The sequence below is a fragment of the Choloepus didactylus genome, chromosome 17 (genome assembly GCF_015220235.1).
Source record: "Choloepus didactylus isolate mChoDid1 chromosome 17, mChoDid1.pri, whole genome shotgun sequence".
Taxonomy (NCBI): domain Eukaryota; kingdom Metazoa; phylum Chordata; class Mammalia; order Pilosa; family Megalonychidae; genus Choloepus; species Choloepus didactylus.
In genome coordinates, this window is record NC_051323.1 from 5,664,273 (window position 1) to 5,682,860 (window position 18,588).

Genomic DNA, 18,588 nt, shown 5'->3' on the forward strand with positions numbered 1-18,588 from the left:
CTACATAGATATCCCTTTTTAGGTTTTAGTGTATTGGAATAACTAGAAGTAAATACCTGAAACTATCAAACCCCAACCCAGTGGCCTTGACTCTTAAAGACGATTGTAAAACCACATAGCTTACAAGGGGTGACAGTGTGATTGTGCAAACCTTGTGGATCACACTCCCTTTATCCAGTGTGTGGATGGATGAGTAGAAAAATGGGGACAGGGACTAAATGAAGATTCGGGTGGGGGAGGGGGATGATTTGGGTGTTCTTTTTTACATTTATTTTTTATTCTTATTTTTATTCTTTTTGGTGTAAGTAAAATGTTCAAAAATAGATTGGGGTGATGAATGTACAACTATATGATGGTACTGTGAGCAGCTGATTGTACACCATGGGTGATTGTATGATATGTGAATATATCTCAATAAAACTGAATTAAAAAAAAAAAAAAAAACCCAGCTAGGACCAGACAGATGACAGCAGCTTCTGCCTTCTGGGACCCAGGAGGGGCTCAGGCTGAGGACATAAGTCCCCAGGCCACCCATGGCACCCGCTGACTCCCAGCACCGAGGCTAGCTCAGAGAGCCCTTCAGGCCTCTCCCATCCCCTCCTTTATGGTGCAGAAGGACCCATCAGTCGTCCCATCCACCAGGGACCTTCTGGCTGGGGGTGGGGTCTCTGGCCCTCAGATCCTGGGTGAGGGGCACAGTGGGAAGCAGGTGGCCATCAGGCAGCCACTGTAAACCAATCTGTTCTTTTCCAAGCAGGCCCAGCAGGACTGATTTTAATGGTCATTAATCAATTCTGTGTGCAATTACCTGTTTGCTGGCTGCCTTCCCCATCAGAGCACCCAGGGCACATAGTAGGGGCTCAACAAATATTTAATGGTTGAATGAAAAATGTTTTCTGGGTAAAAGACTGGACAGTGAAGTTGCCATTTCTGTAGAAGGGAAGGGAACTAATATTTTTCGGTCGTCTGCAGTGTCCCTGGGATGTGAACAGATCTTTACGTGCAGCCTCCTCATTTAGTCAGCACGGTGGCTGTTGAAAGGAGGCGTCACTGATCTCTTCATCAAGGAATCTGGTTCACAGAAGTGAAGGAATACAGCCGGGGTGCCACAACACATCCCCGAGGGAGCTGGGTTCAAACTCCAGTCCCACGCCAAAGCCCAGGCAGAACTTTCCACCATGCTCAGCGAAGCCAGATTTCTCAAGAACAGAAGTCTCAACAATTTAGGCTTAAAAAGAAAACTAGAAAAGGAGTCAGATGGACACTTCAGCAGGATTTGAGTGGACTGGGTTGCAGAGTTTAACAGCATGAATTTAAAAATTTGCAGAGTATTTGTTCTTGCATGCATCAGACTTTTCTGTGCTGTGCTTTTCTAAATTGGGTCCGGGAGCAGTTCTGTAATGCAAAGTAAATTGGGATTTTTGCTGCGTGCATCACCTACAAGCTCTAAATAAGCAATCAGACCCTTTCTGTGCTGAGAGACTTGGTGTGGGTCGTGGACTCGGGAGATAGGTGACCTGTATGTGAGCCTTGGATAGGGGAAGGGCTTTGGGTAGATTCCTGGACCACACAGCCTCTGTTTTTTTGTTTTTTTGTTTTCATTTTTAAACTGGGAAACTAGCCCCAGTTATCTCAGAAGGTTATGTTGCAGATCAAATGAGCAAATAAGCCAATGTGATGTTTTGGGGAAGAGCTCTGTATGTGTTGGTTGTCCCAATCCAGTAGAGAGGAGTAGGGGCCCGAAACACTGGGAAAAAGAAAACATCTCTGCAGAGAGAGGTTAGCAGAATCAAATGCCAAGGTGAGAAGGAAGGACACGGCTTGTTTCTGTGCCACCAAGATCAGGTCAGTTGGGGAGAGAAGCTCCTTTGTTTGGACAGTTTGTGTGCTGGGAACTCGGTAATTATGTTGTCACCTGGTGTCAGTAAGTATATAATGCGGGGCAGCCTGCAATGCCGTTGGTCAAGGAAGCAGGTAACCTTCTCCCTCCCTCTCCCCTCATCCTCACTCGTGCCTCATGCCATCAGAGTCCTGGGTTCAAGTCTGGCCTCCCCCATGGCTAATTATGAGACATCACTATGAGATTGCACAAAATCACGCTTCCCTCATCAGTATTATGAGGAAAACAATACCTGTCTCATGGGGTTACATGAAGATCAAAAGAAGTTTGCACAGCTCCTGGCATATCATGAGTGCTCAATAAATAACCAGCAGCTTATAAATCATCGTAAATTCACCAAGGACCCCAAAAGTGCCATGGCCGGGGCTGCCAGCTGCCTTCTTCTCCCTCGGCCTGTGAGTGGGGTTGGAACCATGGCAGCCAAAGCCCAGGGGGGTTGCTCTGCCGTGGAAACCTTGGGCTCTGCACCCAGCCCAGGCAACTCTTTGCCCAGCTTGAGCTTTCCTGATAATTACCATGGGTGAGGGTGGTTCCCTGTGGTGGCAGATGTCAGGCTTTCCAACTTGGCAGGTGAAATCACTGCCCTCCCCCCTACATGGGGTCTGACACCCAGGGGAGTGAATCTCCCTGACAACGTGGAATTTGACTCCTGGGGAGGAGTGTAGACCTAGCATCGTGGGATGGAGAACATCTTCTTGACCAAAAGGGGAATGTGAAAGGAAACATAATAGGCTTCAGTGGCAGAGAGATTCCAAAAGGAGCCGAGAGGTCACTCTGGTGGGCACTCTTACGCATAATACAGACAACCCTTTTTAGGTTCCAATGACTTGGAATAGCTAGCAGTAAATACCTGAAACTATCAAATTGCAACCCAGAACCTATGAATCTTGAAGACGATTGTATAAAAATGTAGCTTATGAGGGGTGACAGTGTGATTGTGAAAACCTTGTGGATCACACTCCCCTTACCAGTGTATGGGTGGATGAGTACAAAAACGGGGGAAAAAAAAAAGCACCCAGTGTTCTTCTTCTACTTTAATTGTTCTCTTTCACTTTCATTTTTATTCTTATTACTTTTGTGTGTGTGGTTATGAAAATGTTCAAAAATTAATTTTGGTGATGGATGCACAACTATATGGTGGTACTGTGAATGATTGTACGCTTTGTATGGCTGCATGGCATGTGAATATATCTCAATAAAATTGAATTATTAAAAAAAAGGAAAAAAAAATGTCAGGCTTTCTCAGGGGCGTTTCGAACCCAGGCCCCCAGGGACAGGGCTTGCAGGCCCAGTGGTAATGGACTCTGGAAGACATTTGCCTTCAGATAGAGTTTTTGTGACGCCTTATTTTGTCGCACATGGAAACCTCTGGCATCAGGAAGGTACTGGCTTTCTCGGGGCTTAGGGGCTGATACTTATGTCAGCTTTGTTCATTTTTGGGCACACACACACATTCCTCCAAATGCTTTTTCTATTATTTTTTATTTTCTGTTTTTTTTTTCTTTATTAGAGAAGTTGGGGGGTTACAGAACAATCATGCATAAAATACAGGATTCCTGTACACCACCCCACCACCACCAAACTTGCATTGGTATGGAACATTTGTTAGAATTGATGAGAGCACAGTCTTAGAATTGCACTATTAATTAAAGTCTTTGGTTTAACTTTAGGGTTCTCTGTGTAGTGCAGTTCTGTGGACTTTTAAAAATTTTTTATTCTCTTACCATATATACAATCTAATGTGCCCCTTTTAATTATTTGCAGATATATATTTCAGTGCTGTTAATTGCATTTATGATGTTGTGCTACCATTACCACCATCCATTACCAAAACATTTCCTTCATTCCAAATAGGAACCCTGTACATTTTAAGCCCTAACTTCCCATTCCCTATCCCCATCCCATCTCCTGGTAACTTATACTATAGCTCCTGACCCTATATGTTTGCTTATTCTAATGGTTTCAAAGCAGTGAGATCATAAATATTTGTCCTCTTGTGTCTGGCTTCTTTCACTCAACCTGATGGCTTCAAGATTTATCCATGTTGTTGCATGTATCAGAACTTCATTCCTTTTTATAGCTGAATAATATTCCATTGTAATGTGTTCATTACATTTTATTTATCCATTCATTGATTGATGGACACTTGGGTTGCTTCCATCTTTCAGCCATTACAAATAATGCTGCTATGAACATCGATGTGCAAAAATCAGTTTGAGTTACTGCTTTCAATTCTTTGGGGTATATACTGAATAGTGGGATTGCCAGGTTATATGGTAGTTCTGCCCTTAGATTTCTGAGGAACCACCAGACTGTCTTTCAGAGTGGCTGCACCATTATACATTCCCACCAGCAATGAATGAGTGTTCCTACTTCTCCGCATCCTCTCCAACACTTATTTTCCATTTTTTTTAATAGCAGCCATTCTAATGGATATGAAATGGTATCTCATTGTGGTTTTGATTTGTATTTCCCTGATGGCTAATGACGCTGAGCATCTTTTCTTGTGCTGTCTGGCCATTTGTATATCTTCTTTAGGGAAATGTCTATTCAAGTCTTTTGCCCATTTTTAAATTGGGTTTTTGTCTTTTGTTGTTAAGCTGAAGGATTTCTTCATATATTCTGGATATTAAGCCTTTATTGGGTAAGTGGTTTCCAAATATTCTCTCCCATTGTGTTAGTTGTTGTTTTACTTTCATGATAAAGTTCTTTGAGGCACTAAAGTTTTTAGTTTTGATGAGGTCCCATTTATTTTTTCTTTTGTTGCTTGTGCTTTGGGTGTAAAGTCTAAGAAACCTTTGCCTAAAATGAGGTCCTAAAGATGCTTCCCTATGTTTTCTTCTTGGAGTTTATATAGGAGCTTTTATATTTAAGTCTTTGGTCCACTTTGATTTGAGTTGATTTTTCTATAGGGTGTGAGGTAGGGGTCCTCTTTCATTTCTTTGGATATGGATATCCAGTTCTCCAAGCACCATTTATTGAAGAGACTATTCTATTCAGTTCAGTGGATTTTGGGGCCTTGTCAAAAATCAAATGACCATAGATCAGAGGTCTATTTCTGAACTCTCAATTCAATTCCATTGATCCGTGTGTCTATCTTTGTGCCAATATCATGCTGTTTTGACCACTGTGGCTTTATAATAAGCTTTAACGTTAGAAAGATCCAGTTTGGAATGGAGATCCTGTTTTCCCAGCAGCATTTGTTGAAGAGTCTATTCTTTCCCAATTGAGTGGTCTTTGCCACCTTATCAAAAATCAGTTGGCCATAAATGTGAGAATTTATTTCTTAGCTTTCAGTTTGATTCCATTGGTCTATATGTCTGTCCTTGTGCTGATACCATGCTGTTTTGATTACTGTGGGGGGTTTGTAATAAGTTTTAAGATCAGGAAGTGTGAGTCCTCAAACTTCATTCTTCTTTTTCAGATTGGCTTTAGCTATTTGGGAGCCCTTACGCTTCCATATAAATTTGATGATTGACTTTTACATTTCTACAAAGAAGGTTGTTGGAATTTTGATTGGGATTGTATTGAATATATAAATTGCTTTGGGTAGGATAGACATCTTAACGATATTTAGCCTTCCAATCCATAAACACGGGATGTCCTTTCATTTATTTAGGTCTTTATAGTTTTCTGTGTACAAATTCTTTACATTTTTTGGTTAAATTTATTCCCGGATATTTGATTCTTTTAGTTGCTATTGTGAATGGAATTTTTTCTTGTTTTCTTCTTCCAATTATTCATTGCTCGTATATAGAAATACTACTGATTTTGGGGTATTGATCATGTACCCTGCCTCCTCCCTGAATTCGTTTGTTAGCTCCAAGAGCTTTGTTGTGGACTTTTCAGGATTTTCCTTGTACAGAATCATGTCATCTGCAAAAAGGGAAAGTTTTGCTTCTTTTCCAATTTGGATTCCTTTTACTTCTTTCTCTTGCCTAACTGCTCTGGCTGGAACTTCCAGTACAATGTTGATAACAGTGGTGATATAGTGGATGTCTTTTTCTTGGTCCTGATCTTAGAGGGAAAGCTTTCAGTCTTTCACCGTTACTAAGATGTTAGCTGTGGGCTTTTCCTGTGTGCCCTTTATCATGTTGAGGAAATTTCCTTCTATTCCTGGTGGTCTAAGTGTTTTTATCAAGAAAGTGTGCTGGATTTTGTCAATTGCCTTGTCTGCATCACTTGAGATGATCATGTGGCTTTTTTCCTTCTTTCTGTAAATGTGGTGTATTACATTAATTGATTTTCTTATGTTGAACCAACTTTGTGTACAGGCATAAATTCCACTTGATCACGGTGTATAATTATTTTAATATGCTGTTGGATTTGGTTTGCTAGTGTTTTGTTCAGGGTTTCTGAATCTGGTATTTAGAAGAGAGATTGCTCTGTAGTTTTCTTGTGATATCTTTATCTGGCTTTGGTATGAGGGTGATGTTGGCCTCACAGAGTAAGTTAGAAAGTGTTCGCTGCTCCTCAATTTTTTGTAAGAGTTTGAGTTTTTTATTTTTAAGGTCAGGTTTATTGAGGCATAATTAGTAAAATTATCCCTTTTCAGTGAGAGTTTTGTGAGTGTGTTTTATTTCTGGGTTTTGACAAATGTGTCCAGTTGTGTAATGACTACCAGAATTAAGATACATAACAGTTCCATAATTCTCCAGAATTCCTCCATGCTCTTCTGTAGTAAGCCTTTCCCACCAACCCTAGCCCTGGTGACCACTGTTGTGTCTTTTTGTCCCTATAAAGTTTCCTTTTGCAGAATATCATATAATTGTTATCACATAGCATGCTGCCTTTTGTGTTTGTCTTCTTTCCCTTAGCGTTCTTTCACTCCAAATGTTTTTGATTGCACAAGGTTGGAGGTTCTTAGATCCACATTCCAATACTAACCAGTAGAAAATATAATTTAAAAATTTGCAGTGCACCAAAAAACAAACAAAGAAACAAAAAACCCTGAAGTACCCAGGAATCCATAAAAGAAAACACATGCAAGATCTTTATGGAAACATTTTCAATATATCATGAAAAGACATTAAAGAAGACATGGACAAGTGGATAGAGACCATATTCATGAAGAGAAACCTGGTATCATAAAGATGGTAATTCTTCCCAAATAAAATAATAAATTCAGTACACTTCTGATCAAAATCTCAATAAGATTTTTCATGGAGCTTGACAAGCTGTTAGAAAATTCATACAGAAAAACAAAGGACCAAGAATAGCTAAGACAATTTTGAAGAATGTCAGGATTCATTATAAAGCTATGGAAATTAAGACACTGTTGTACATGGTTAGACAATAGACCAGTCTATTGTGGAATAGATGAGAGAGCTGAAAATAATACCTGTACACACTGGGAAATTTTGTATGTGACGGGAGTAGCACTTCAAATCGGGGAAAGGATTCAGTAAATGTTACTGGGACAACTGGTATCCATATAGAAAAAAGTAAAATGAGGTCCCTAATTCATATTGCATGTAAAAATACATTCTAGATGAGTTAAAATCTAGTAGTAAAAAGAGAAAATATACAACTTTCCGAAGAAAATATATGCAACTAGAATTTACTCAATAGCATATAAAAAAAAACAAGCCATAAAAGGAAAGATTGATGTATTTGTCCATAAGATTTTAGAAAAAACTTCCAGAAAACAATAATTAGAAAATTTATGTTTTTGTTTTATCAAAAACAGAGAGCACAAAATGTAATCAATGTATATTTTAATACCTTTTAATGCTCAGAGCAAACATTATGCCTTTATGAATTGGAAGACCTTTTGTACCAATTCACACCATTTAAAAAAATTATGAAATATAATGTACATCCAGAAAAGATAATAAAACATTTGTACAGTTTAGTATACATTTATAATTATAAAGTAAAACTCTGAGGAATTACCACCAGATCCAGAAATTGAACACTCTACAAGCCTCTGTGTGTTAGGCCATTACTTCAATGTAATTTGTTTCATAATCTGAACAACCGTACACGTAGCCTTGTTTTTTCCTACATTTAAAAAATTAATTTTTGAAAAAATATTGCTGGCAATGATTTTGAAACTTTTCAGTGTAATTTGGGCTTGGGAAATGCTGGTCCACGTATACTGTGCTTCTCAAATTGGAAAACTCGTGGTTGCCTGAGAAGACTGTGCTTCATGGTTTGCAGAGGCCTTGGTGGTGGTTAGCATCCGGGGCCCCCCCCGCTTGTAGCTGGGCCTTACTTAGCCCAGTGGTGGGTTCCGGGCAGGCTCTGGGGACGTGTGGGCCTCCTCTGAGAATGTAACCAGCATCACGGTTATGGATAATCTTCTCTTGGCCAGAGCTCCAGGAAGTTGATTTGCAGCTTCCGAGTTGAGTTTTCCCTGCCATTGGCCAATGGGAGAGGTGTGTGGTCTTTATCATTTTAGGCCGCCCCTCCTATCTGAGCATTGGCTACCTGTCCTGGGACACTGCGCAGTTAAAAACAAAACAAAACAAAACAGAACAGAACTCTTGGGAAGATGCCCTTGAGGTTGGGTGGAGAGTCCAAGGCCTGGGGACTGGGAACCCCCATACCGGGCCTGGATTTCTCCACCTCACCACCCTTGCCTTGGAGCTGGATCATTCTTTGTTATGGGGGTGGGGGGTGGGAGGGTCCTGTGCACTATAGGAGTTTAGCCGTGTCCCTGTCTCTACCCGCTGGAGTCCGGGAGCACCCTCTCAGTTGTCACCAAACGTCTCCAGACACTGACCTCATATCCCCTGAGAAACTAAATCAACCCCAGGTGAGCACTGCTGCATCCGGATATCACATTCGCTTGAGACTGGGGTCCCTTCTAGCTGCTGCAGCCGTGTGGGAGGTGGGGAGGCCACCTGGACAGGGACACCCAACTTGGAGCAAGAGGAGGCGTGAACAGCACTTAGGAGAAACCTGGCGGGCGGGTCAGTGGAGCCAGTGAGTCGGGGGTGGGAGGAGGCCTGCGAGTAACGGTCAGGGTTTGGGGGGAGAAAGAGAGTATGGGCGCAGAGCTCCAAGGAGGTGGGTGCAGCGCCGAGACCCTGTTCACAGATAACTGAGAGGGGCGTGTTAACACAGAGCCTGGGTCTCCTCTGGATGGCATGCCAGCCTTCCACCTTCCCCCTGCTCGAGCCCTTTCCGTAGCTTTAGACATCCCTAAATATTTTACTGCTTTCCTCCATACCTTGTAGAGAGACTCATGTGCATCTGTCAAGGGGGAGAGATTGCAATTGTCTGATCATTTATTCATTTGACAGACATTTAGCAAGCCCCCACTTGGGCAGGGGCTGTGCCAGGCACAAGGGGCCCCCACAGGTTACCCAAGGACTCAGTGCAGTGGCAGATTTGTAGCCAGCACAGGTTATCTTTGGAGAAGGAAGAAGGCAGGCTCTGCTGTCGGGCTTCTCCTCCCGGGTATGTGTGTGTGATGTACTGGGGACGGCTGGTGGTGACACGGGCTGTGGGGCAGGTGGGACCCCTGGAGGAGAACCCAAGGGGCCTCCAGTCCTTGAGCCTCTGGGGAGCCTGGGCATGAGCCAAGAAAGTCCCAGAGCCCCTTTGGCTGGGACCTGCTTCAGTCTGTATTTCTTTTCTCCAGGGGACCTGGCCATGTGGGTTTCAGTCTCCCTTCCCCAAGCAGCAAAATGCTGACTGCCCCATTATATCTTGGTGTCACTGAGTGTTTAGAGGCTGAAAAGCAAATCTGTCTGTGCTGGGACCACATGTTCTTACATCATGGACCAGTGTGTGTCAGGAGAGCCCAGGGCTCAGCACGGACCTCGGCATCCCTGGTGCCCCTTGAGACTTCCAGCCCTGTGGCCACTCTGGGGGCGCCACTGCAACTTGGGGTTCACAGAGGCACAAATCGATTGGCCATTGGGCAGGAGGTACTTCCAGCCCGTCTCACCCTGCCTCAGGGCAGGGGTTGGCAAATGTCCTGGCACAGCTGGGTGGCACCCCAGGCACCCGTGCCAAAGAGGAGGTGTCCGTGTCTCGGAGCCCATGGACAGAGCCCGTGGCTGTGCTTAGTCAGCCCAGGGCTTTCTGGCCACTGCCTCGCTGCCCAGACCGTGGTCCCAGGTTCACCGTGTGCCCCGCATCACCGCTCTGAGACTTGGCGTGGTCCACACATACTTCACTGGACACAGACAGGTGCAGCCAGGCCGTCCTTGGCTTGGTGGATGGAGCATGTGGTCTAGTGGGAGAGAGACAGTGAGCAGCTCCCTGCAGGTGTAATAACCCAGTGTCAATGTTCTCTGTCCGTCTAGTCTAAGGGAGGAGAAAGGAGACGGTGTCGTGGCCACATCGAATGGGCAGAGGACCCTCACCTCCAGGGCAGTGGGAGGTTGGAAATGCCTCACAGCGGAAGCAAGATGCCCCCCGATCCCGGGGAGCACGTAGTGGTCGGGCGGGGTGGCTGGGAAGCCTGCCCTGGCCAAGGGGGCCCGAGACCACCAAGCCGAGCCGGGGCAGCCTCACACCCCAACTGTGACCCAGCTGGTGCCGAGCCTCTCCTCAAGTTTCTTCCCAGTGCTGTCATTTTGCTTCCTTCCAGAATTCTCTTGTGTTTCCTCTGCTGGCTTATCTTGCCCTCATGGAGTTAGGGTTAGGGTTGGGGTTAGGGTTAGGGTTAGGGTTAGGGTTGGGGTTAGGGTTCCAGTCCACGCTTCACCCTTTGATGGCTATAGAGCCTGGGGTGGGTGAGGGACTGGGGCTCTGGGCATCTGGTAACCCTCCCTGTGAAGGGGGTTCCCCAACCACATCAGCCGAGGACTCAGCGAGATGCTCCCTGCAGACACCCACAGCACAAGACCCAAGCATCAGGAGTCCCCAAAAACTTTCCCCTCCAGCCTGCAGACCCCTTCATTCAGGTGACTGTTTCCCCCGGAAGCTGCTGAGTGGGGATGTCAGGGTGTCCCGGGCAGCAGTTCGTGGTGCAGCTGGCCCCGGGTGGTGAGCGCCCGGACTGGGAATTCCAATGAGGCAGCCGTGGCTTTGGGCTTCCCTGAGTGGGGCGCCTTGTCGTCAGGGCAGGCTGCAGACCCTGGACTCCTGGCAGGGACCGCTGGGGTCGTGACAGGTGGTGCTGGTTCCCGTGGGGCCCGGGTGCCCTCCCCCCACCCGGCCATATGGCTCAGTTGGCACCTGACCCAACCCCCAGGGTGGCCCCATCTGTCGGAGGAAACAACCACCCCGCCTGGCTCTGATGTTTCCTCCGTTCATTTGCTTAAAAGTACCTGCCGAGGGCCTGGTGTGTGGTGGGTGCCCTCGAGGCCCCGCAGCCCCACGGGGAGATGGCAGTGAGCAGAGGACCCAGTGGGGTGGTGGTAGGATCGCCTGGACACACCGCGCCATCTGAGTGATGTCAGAGACTCCACCTGGCTGGGGGGTCCGGGAGGGTGCCCCTGAGAAGGTGGCGCTGGTTGGGGGTCCGATGGCTGCAGGGGCATCACCTGAACAAGGGGATGCAGGGGAGGCCTTAGTGGGGAGAGCAGCCCGGCTGGCCGAGTCCTGCGGGCTGGGGGTGCCAGCGTGTGGCCGACAGCACCCTCTGGGCAGGCCCTGCAGACATGGCTGGGTCCCCGTGAGCAGACGGGGAGGCCAGGGCCTGGGTCGGGAGGGCTGACGCCCAGAAGTGCTGGAGCAGTGTGGTCAGTTTTGCTTTTTCATTCCGGGGCAATAAGAAGCAGGTTAATGCAGCGTGTGGGGGGTGGGGGTGGGGGTGAGAGGCTGGCCTCATGGGATTTGCGGATCCAGTCAGAGGGAGTGAGATTGGAAGGGCCTTTGAGGCAAAGGGTGCGATGCGTGAGAAAGCCCAAGGTGGAGAGGAAAGTTGGCCTCTAATTTAGGGGGTCTTGGCTGCTCCCTCCTCCATTTTGGGCTCTCATGATCCCTGACCCCTGTTCCGTGTGGCCGAATCACAGACTGAAGAAAGCAGGGCACGGAGCTGTAATGGGACGGGGGCCTGTGCACAACCAAGCCCCGGGGTGGGGGGAGCCCTCGAGGGTCCGTAAGGTTAAATCAGCCCCAAAGCAGCATTTTCTCCAGGAGAACTGCTTCTGGCGCCTGAGACAGGTCTTTTCCGTCAGATAGGAGGAACAAAACTCACATGTCTCGTCTTTTCTCTCTCTCTCTTCCTTCCAGGCTTATATTTGGCACCCTCTATCCTGCGTATTATTCCTACAAGGCTGTGAAATCAAAGGACATTAAAGAATATGTAAGTGGTGCTGTTATTTTGGGGTGAGGAGCAGCTGATGGGATGGGGTGGGGGAAGCTGGCTGTGAGGCTGTGGGGGAAGGGGTGACCCCCTTGGCGTGGGCATTGGCAGCAGAGCCCAGGGGTCTGTTCATTCTGCTTCTGACAACACTCGCTTACCGCGGCCTGCAGAATCCTCTCCCCTGCCTAGACCTCAGCTCCAGAGCCAGAGCGTCAGAGGGAGGAAAGCAGGGGTGTAGGGTGAAAAGGAAATGGCATCTTGATTTGGGAGGTCCCAGCTCTGCCACAGGCCCCTTTTGCTGTGGGCAAGTGACTTCTGCTCTCCAAGCCTCAGTTTACCTGCAGACTGTAAAACACCTTTCAAGTATCTACCCAGAGACAGGGTGGCATCGTGGGAAGAGCACGGGTGGGTTTCAGGGTCTGGCAGACGTGGGGTCCGGTGCTGGCTGTGACCCACGCCAGTTCTCTGGCTCAGACGCTCTGCCGTGCGTGCCCTACAGCTCTGTAAGCTTTCTGAGGGCAGACCATCCTTCTTCTGTTTCCCAGCTCCCAGCAGAGGGCTGAGCTCATCGGAAGGGATCTGAGAGTGCTTACTGGTTTGAGGATTGTGTTCAGTAATTACTGCTGGTAGACTTGGGTGCCCCAGTCATGAGGCCTGGAAGTGCGGGAGAATCATCCGACTACCCCCGATTGACAAATGCCTGTGTGGTGTGATGGGTGAGGGAAGGTGCCTTTTCCCAAGTAGGACAAAAACCTAGACCAGTGTGCAAAGGTTGTGGATTTGGGCATTAAGAGACCTGAGGTCGAGTCCTTGCTCTGTCCAACATTTGACTGATGCAGCACTGGACAAGTTGCTTAACTTCCAGGAGCCTCTGAACAGGGGGTGGGTAACCCCAACCCCAGCCCCCAGTGCTGTCACTTGGCAAGTTCGGTGTAGGCAAAGAAGTAATTCACAGTGGACTTGGAAAGCTGTTGTATTCTTCCTAAGCTTTCCCAGGTTGTCTTTGTGATGAAACTGGCCACCTGCAGATCAACTGCAAACAAAACTGACCCCCGGTTTCCCAAAACCATTTGCCCCCAATTGCATTTTGCTGCTGCCAAATGCAGCAAAATGCAGCTTTCCAGAAGCTCAGCATGCAGACTATAAATAGCTGTTAAGTTGCAAGCCCAGAACTTCACGAGCAAGCCCAGAACTTCACGATTCTCATTCGACTCGGCGGCCTCTCCCAGGTCCCACCTTCCTGACCCCTTCCAGCCCACGGTGCAGGGAAGCTGGGCCGGGCAAGGTGGCCAACTGGGGTCACCACCTCAAGGTCCGATCCTTCACTCTTCGGGGCAGAAACTCAGCTCTGCCAGCGCAGCCAGGGGAGATCAAAGCCTGGTAAATTGTTTTGCCGTGACTCAGCTCACAGGAACCTGGTGTACGACTAGAAGGGCAACTCATTAATTTAGAGTAAAAAATATAACCGACAGACAGAGCAGATGTTTGTGTTGGCTGGCGAGCACACGCTTCTCCCAGGAGGGAGTGCTTCTCGAGAGTTTAGATTTCTTGGCAAAAATGGGATCTGGTGAAAGGAGCTGCGTCGTATTAGAGGAAACTCTCTTCCTCTCTCTGCGCTGTGTGCACTCACACATACGCACACGAACACACCTTCTCCCCCTCCCTCGCAATGCCTTTGTTTATTTCTGTGCCCTCCTTTTGACTCATAGACCCATCTGTCCAGGAGGGAAGCCTGTGTGTTTCCTTAGACTCCTGCCTCTCTCCTGCCCCTTTCCCCCAGATGCACACGCGGTGGGTGACCAAGGCCCTTCCACTCTATCCCCTCGGCCATCTTTCAGGCCAGGGCTCTCCTCCTCTGAAGGCCACTTCCTTAAATAAGGCCCTTGTCACTTCTTCTGTGGGTTGTTACAGTAGCCTCCTGTATTCATTGTCTATTGCTGTCTCATAAAGTACCACAAATTTAGGGGTTTAAAACAACACAGATTTTGAGTGACATAAGCCAGATGCAAAAGGACAAATATTGTATGATCTTACTGATATGAAATAATTAGAATAAGGAAATTCATAGAGTCAGAAGCTAGAATGCAGGTTACCAGGGGACAGGGTGGGGATAGGGAATAGGAAATTAAGGCTTGAAATGTACAGGGTTCCTATTTGGAAGCATGGAAATGTGTTGGTAATGGACAGTGGTGATGGCAGCATGACATTGTGAATATAATTAACTGCACTGAAATACATATCTGAGTGTGGGTAAAAGGATATATCTGGAACTAGAATAAAATTTTTTAAAAAAACCCATGGTCCTGCACAATAAACTATGAATTCTAAGTTAAACCATAGATTATAGTAAATAGTACAATTATAAAAATGTGATTTTATCATTTGTAACAAATGTACCACACCAACGCAAGGTGTTAATAATAGGGTGATGTATGGGAAACTTATAGCTTATGCATGATAGTTCTGTAAACCCACAACTTCTCTAATTAAAAAAAAATCAAAATAACAAAAGCAAAACAGAAAGCAATGCAGATTTATTACCTTACAATTCTGTAGGTTAGAAGTTTGGTAGATCTCACTGGGCTGAAATCAAATGGGGTTGCATTCCTTTCGGAGACTTCAGGGTAGAATCCGTATCCTGCCTTTTCCAGCTTCCAGAGGCTGCCCACATCCCTGGGCTCGTGGCCCCTTCCTCCTCTAACACCAGCAGCCTTGCCTTCCTTTAATCATCTTTCCGTAGTCACGGCTTCTTCTGACCACACTGGGACAGTTTCTCTACTTCTAAGGGCTCATGTGACTAGATTGGATCCACCCAAGTAATCTAGAATAATCCGCACATCTCCAGGGCCTTGACTTGATCTCTCTGCGAATAAGACCACATGTTCACAGCTTCCAGGTAGGAGGATGTGGATCACTTTGGGGGAGGGGCTTTTCTGCCACCACCCCTCCTGTCTGATTCCTCTGCCTCCGCATAGCAATCAGATGCCTTTTAAAAATGAAATCTATCCATTTCTGTGCTTGGATCCTTTTGTGACTGCAGAATGAGTCCGAACTCCATTATCTGGTAATCTGGTGTCCAAGACCCTCCTCCCGTCTTGCCCCTTCCCTCTTTCTACTGTTCTCTATGGGTATTCGGGGCTCTAGAGCCTGATGTGATCCATGAACCAGCAGCGTTGGCATCATCGGGGAGCTTGCCAGAAATGCAACATCTCACCCTCACCCTGAATACTCTTGAATAAAAGTCTGCATTTTTAATAAGATCCCCAAATTGAAAAATACTGTCCTTGACATTCAGAGTTTCTCAAGTCGTTCCAAACTCACTGTACTAGTCAAGGTTTTTTTTCTTAATTGTGTAACCTATACATATAACATAAAATGTGCCGTTGTAACCATTTTTAAGTGTTCAGTTCAGCGGCATTAATTGCTTTTACAATGTGCCACCATCACCACCTTCCATTGTTAAAACTCTTTTATTACCCAAAACAGAAACTCTGAACCCATTAAGCAATAACTCCCTCATCCTCCTCCCCTCGACCCCTGGTATCGCGACTCTGCTTTCTATCTCTATGGATTTGCTTATTCTAGATATTTCCTACCCGTGAGATCATACGATGTTTGTCCTTTTGTGCCTGGCTTTTCCCTTAGCATAGTGTTGTCAAGGTTCATCGCTGTTGTGCAACGTATCAGAATCCCCTTCCTTTTCGTGGCTGCCTAGAATACCATTGTGTGTATCGACCACATTGTATCTGTTCACCTGTCGATGGATGTTTGCCCGGCTTCCACCTTTTGGCAATTGTGAATCCTGCTGCTGTGAACATTTGCCTACAAGTATCTGTGTGAGTTCCTGCTTTCACTTCTTTGGGATATATACCCCCAAGGGGTAGTCAAGGTTTTTCGATGAAAACTTAAACAGAAAGGTGATGGGAATTCGTAGAACTAGCTGGAAGGCTCGGGGAAGATACTGAGAAACTGGGGAGCCTCGGAGCAGGCTCTGCCAGGGGACAGGACTGGCTGGGAAGAGCTGGTGTCGGCACGTGGACACTGGCCACCAGGGTCTGTGCCTTTGGGTGTCTGATTTCTCCAAGCTCAGGGTGCAGGCCTTGCTTCATGGTAGGACATTGCTCTCAAATCGGAAAGTTTTGGATGCGGGGTAGTAAAAAATAATAATAAAATAATAGCTAATGTATTTACCTTTCTGGCTGCTCCAAACCCACATCCACTCCTTTCCCCCATTAGGGCTTTAGAAAAACCCTCCAATAAGAATTCTATACTCATTCGCTTGCCAGATGCAGATTTCTCCGGCTGCTGAGCCCAGTTCCAAGTCTCATAACTCTGGGCCAAGTCTGCCCCTCCCGCAGCTTTGGCAGGACCCCCACCTTAGTATTCAACCCTCTAGAAACTAAGTCACGAGTGGACCATCACTGACACACACATATGCTAGGGTAAGGGGGAGAGAGAGTAAATAAAAATAGAATTAATAAAAATATTTAAATCCTATAACACAGAAAGGAAGAAAATATGGGTAGAAGCTACAACAAGTCATAAGGTGATAGCTAGTATCTATGTCTTGTGTTAAAAGGTTACTTTTTAACAAGAGTAAAATCATGACTCCTGTACAAATATCAAGTTAACATCGGTTAAATATTTTAACTAATTAATTAATGAGGACACCAGTAAAATGTTTAAAATAAAAAAAGTTCAAAGGAGACTCCAAAGAAACAGAAGAGATAAGCAATTAGCGATGTTGAAATGAATTTATTCATAGATATTAAACTGATTTCTTAGGGGTTGGGGAAATCAAATGTATCTCCACTGGATAAAATTCATTTGCAACTGTGGATAAAAACCATTTGCCTTGCAGTCGGTTTTCTATAACTTACAAAATTGTAAAATATCTCAAAGTCATTGAAAAACACGATCCCTATAGAATTAGAATAACCTGAAAGAGCCTGCTGAGAATCTAGCAATCCACAGTAAACCCATAAGTCTTTCAAATTTTTCCTGATACTTCCTACTATCCAAATTGTGGTCCTTTTGCTTTCAGTTAGAGCTTTATCGAGTGGGGTTCCTCATCCAGTGGTGTGGCCCAAATCTTTACCACTTGGGGATCTGACAGTCTCGCCTCTGCTCCCACTTTGTATCCCCTGCTGGAAGCATCCATCCCTCAGATACTAAAATTGTTAAAAAGCAGAGTCCACAGGTGTGGGGCTGAGAAGCAAAACTGTTGTGAGTGGGTTAGACCAAGGGTTCTCAGGCTTTCCTGTGCACGTGACTCACAGGGTGGAGGGTGATCTCACTGAAATGCAGATTCTGATTCATTAGGTCTGGGGTGGGGCCTGGGATGCTGCATTTCTAACAAGTTCTGGTGGTGCCCAAGCTGCTGGTTCATGGAGCACACTTTGACTTGCAAGGAGTTGGGCATGAGGCTTACTCATTAGAAACACCACCCCCATTTCCTCGGGCCCTGAACCTTGGCCTCTAGCTAGAAGCAGCACCACATGTGGGTTCCTGGTTCAGAGAAGAGTGGGCGTCCTTCAGGACAGCACCCGGCTGGCCTCCTGGACCCTCCAGGGTGCTGCAGGTCAGCTGTCCTTGTGGCCACATGCTGAGACCAGTGACTCCCAGCATCTGCTTTGTCTTATTTCTTTTGCTTCCTTAGCCGGAAGCGGTGTCAGATGGGATGCACCAACCTGCAAAGGGCCCTCAGTAAACCCACAGCTTTCTGTGTGGCTGCCAGAAGCGTGGCTGTGGGAGGAGCAAGCCCACTGCAGTATAAACGAACATTCCAGAAAAGACCGTATGCTTCCCCCTCTGTGGGGGAAGGGGCCCTGTGCCTCCCCTTCTGGGGGAGGCTGGCTGATTCTAGAGGTGGGGTACCATCCTCAAGAGGCTCGGTTGCTGGCGTTGGCGCATTGGTCTCCGACTGCTGGTGGCGGAGGTCAGCCTTGGCGAGATTCCCTGTTGCTGAGCTCGTCTGCTACCTCTGTCACTTCCACGTGGCCTCTTTGTACGTGAGCCAACGCAACCCACACTGCATCGCAACCACTTGGTTCCTGAGCTCCCCCTCTGCCCTGGGGCCCTTTGGGTGAGCATTTGTGGGGACCACATCATTCCCAAACGAGCTCAACACCAGTGGCTCAGCCCTGCCCCTTCCAAGCACCTCACGGTGTAGCCACGCTCTTCCGTGGACGATGAGCCTAAACGTGTTGCCTCAGGTCATTCTCCTGCCGAGCTGAGGGCACTCCTGGGGAATTTCGCATCCCCTCTCTCAAGGATGCCCCTGACCATCCAGCTGCTCACCGCCTGTCACCAGGCTCCCATGTCCCCTTGTCTGTCACGTGGTCCCAGGGAATTCCCCGTCAGGCTGAAGCAGGTTCCAGATGCCAGAGGGAGTGTGAAGGGCTCAAGAAATGTCAGCAGAGGGCTGGGAGAGAGGCAGCTCGGGGCGGCTACACCTGCTGCTGTCCCAGCCCGTGGT

The 18,588-nt window shown here is 46.9% G+C and overlaps 1 protein-coding gene across 2 annotated transcripts in view; it reads left to right on the forward strand.

Annotated features, from left to right (window-relative positions):
• REEP1 (receptor accessory protein 1) overlaps positions 1 to 18,588 on the forward strand; it is a 115,561-nt gene that overhangs the window by 42,774 nt on the left and 54,199 nt on the right. For both annotated transcript variants that reach the window (XM_037807037.1, XM_037807038.1), the window contains exon 2: positions 12,038 to 12,110. In XM_037807037.1, the coding sequence (XP_037662965.1) occupies positions 12,038 to 12,110 (73 nt within the window). The remainder of the gene's footprint in view (positions 1 to 12,037; positions 12,111 to 18,588) is intronic.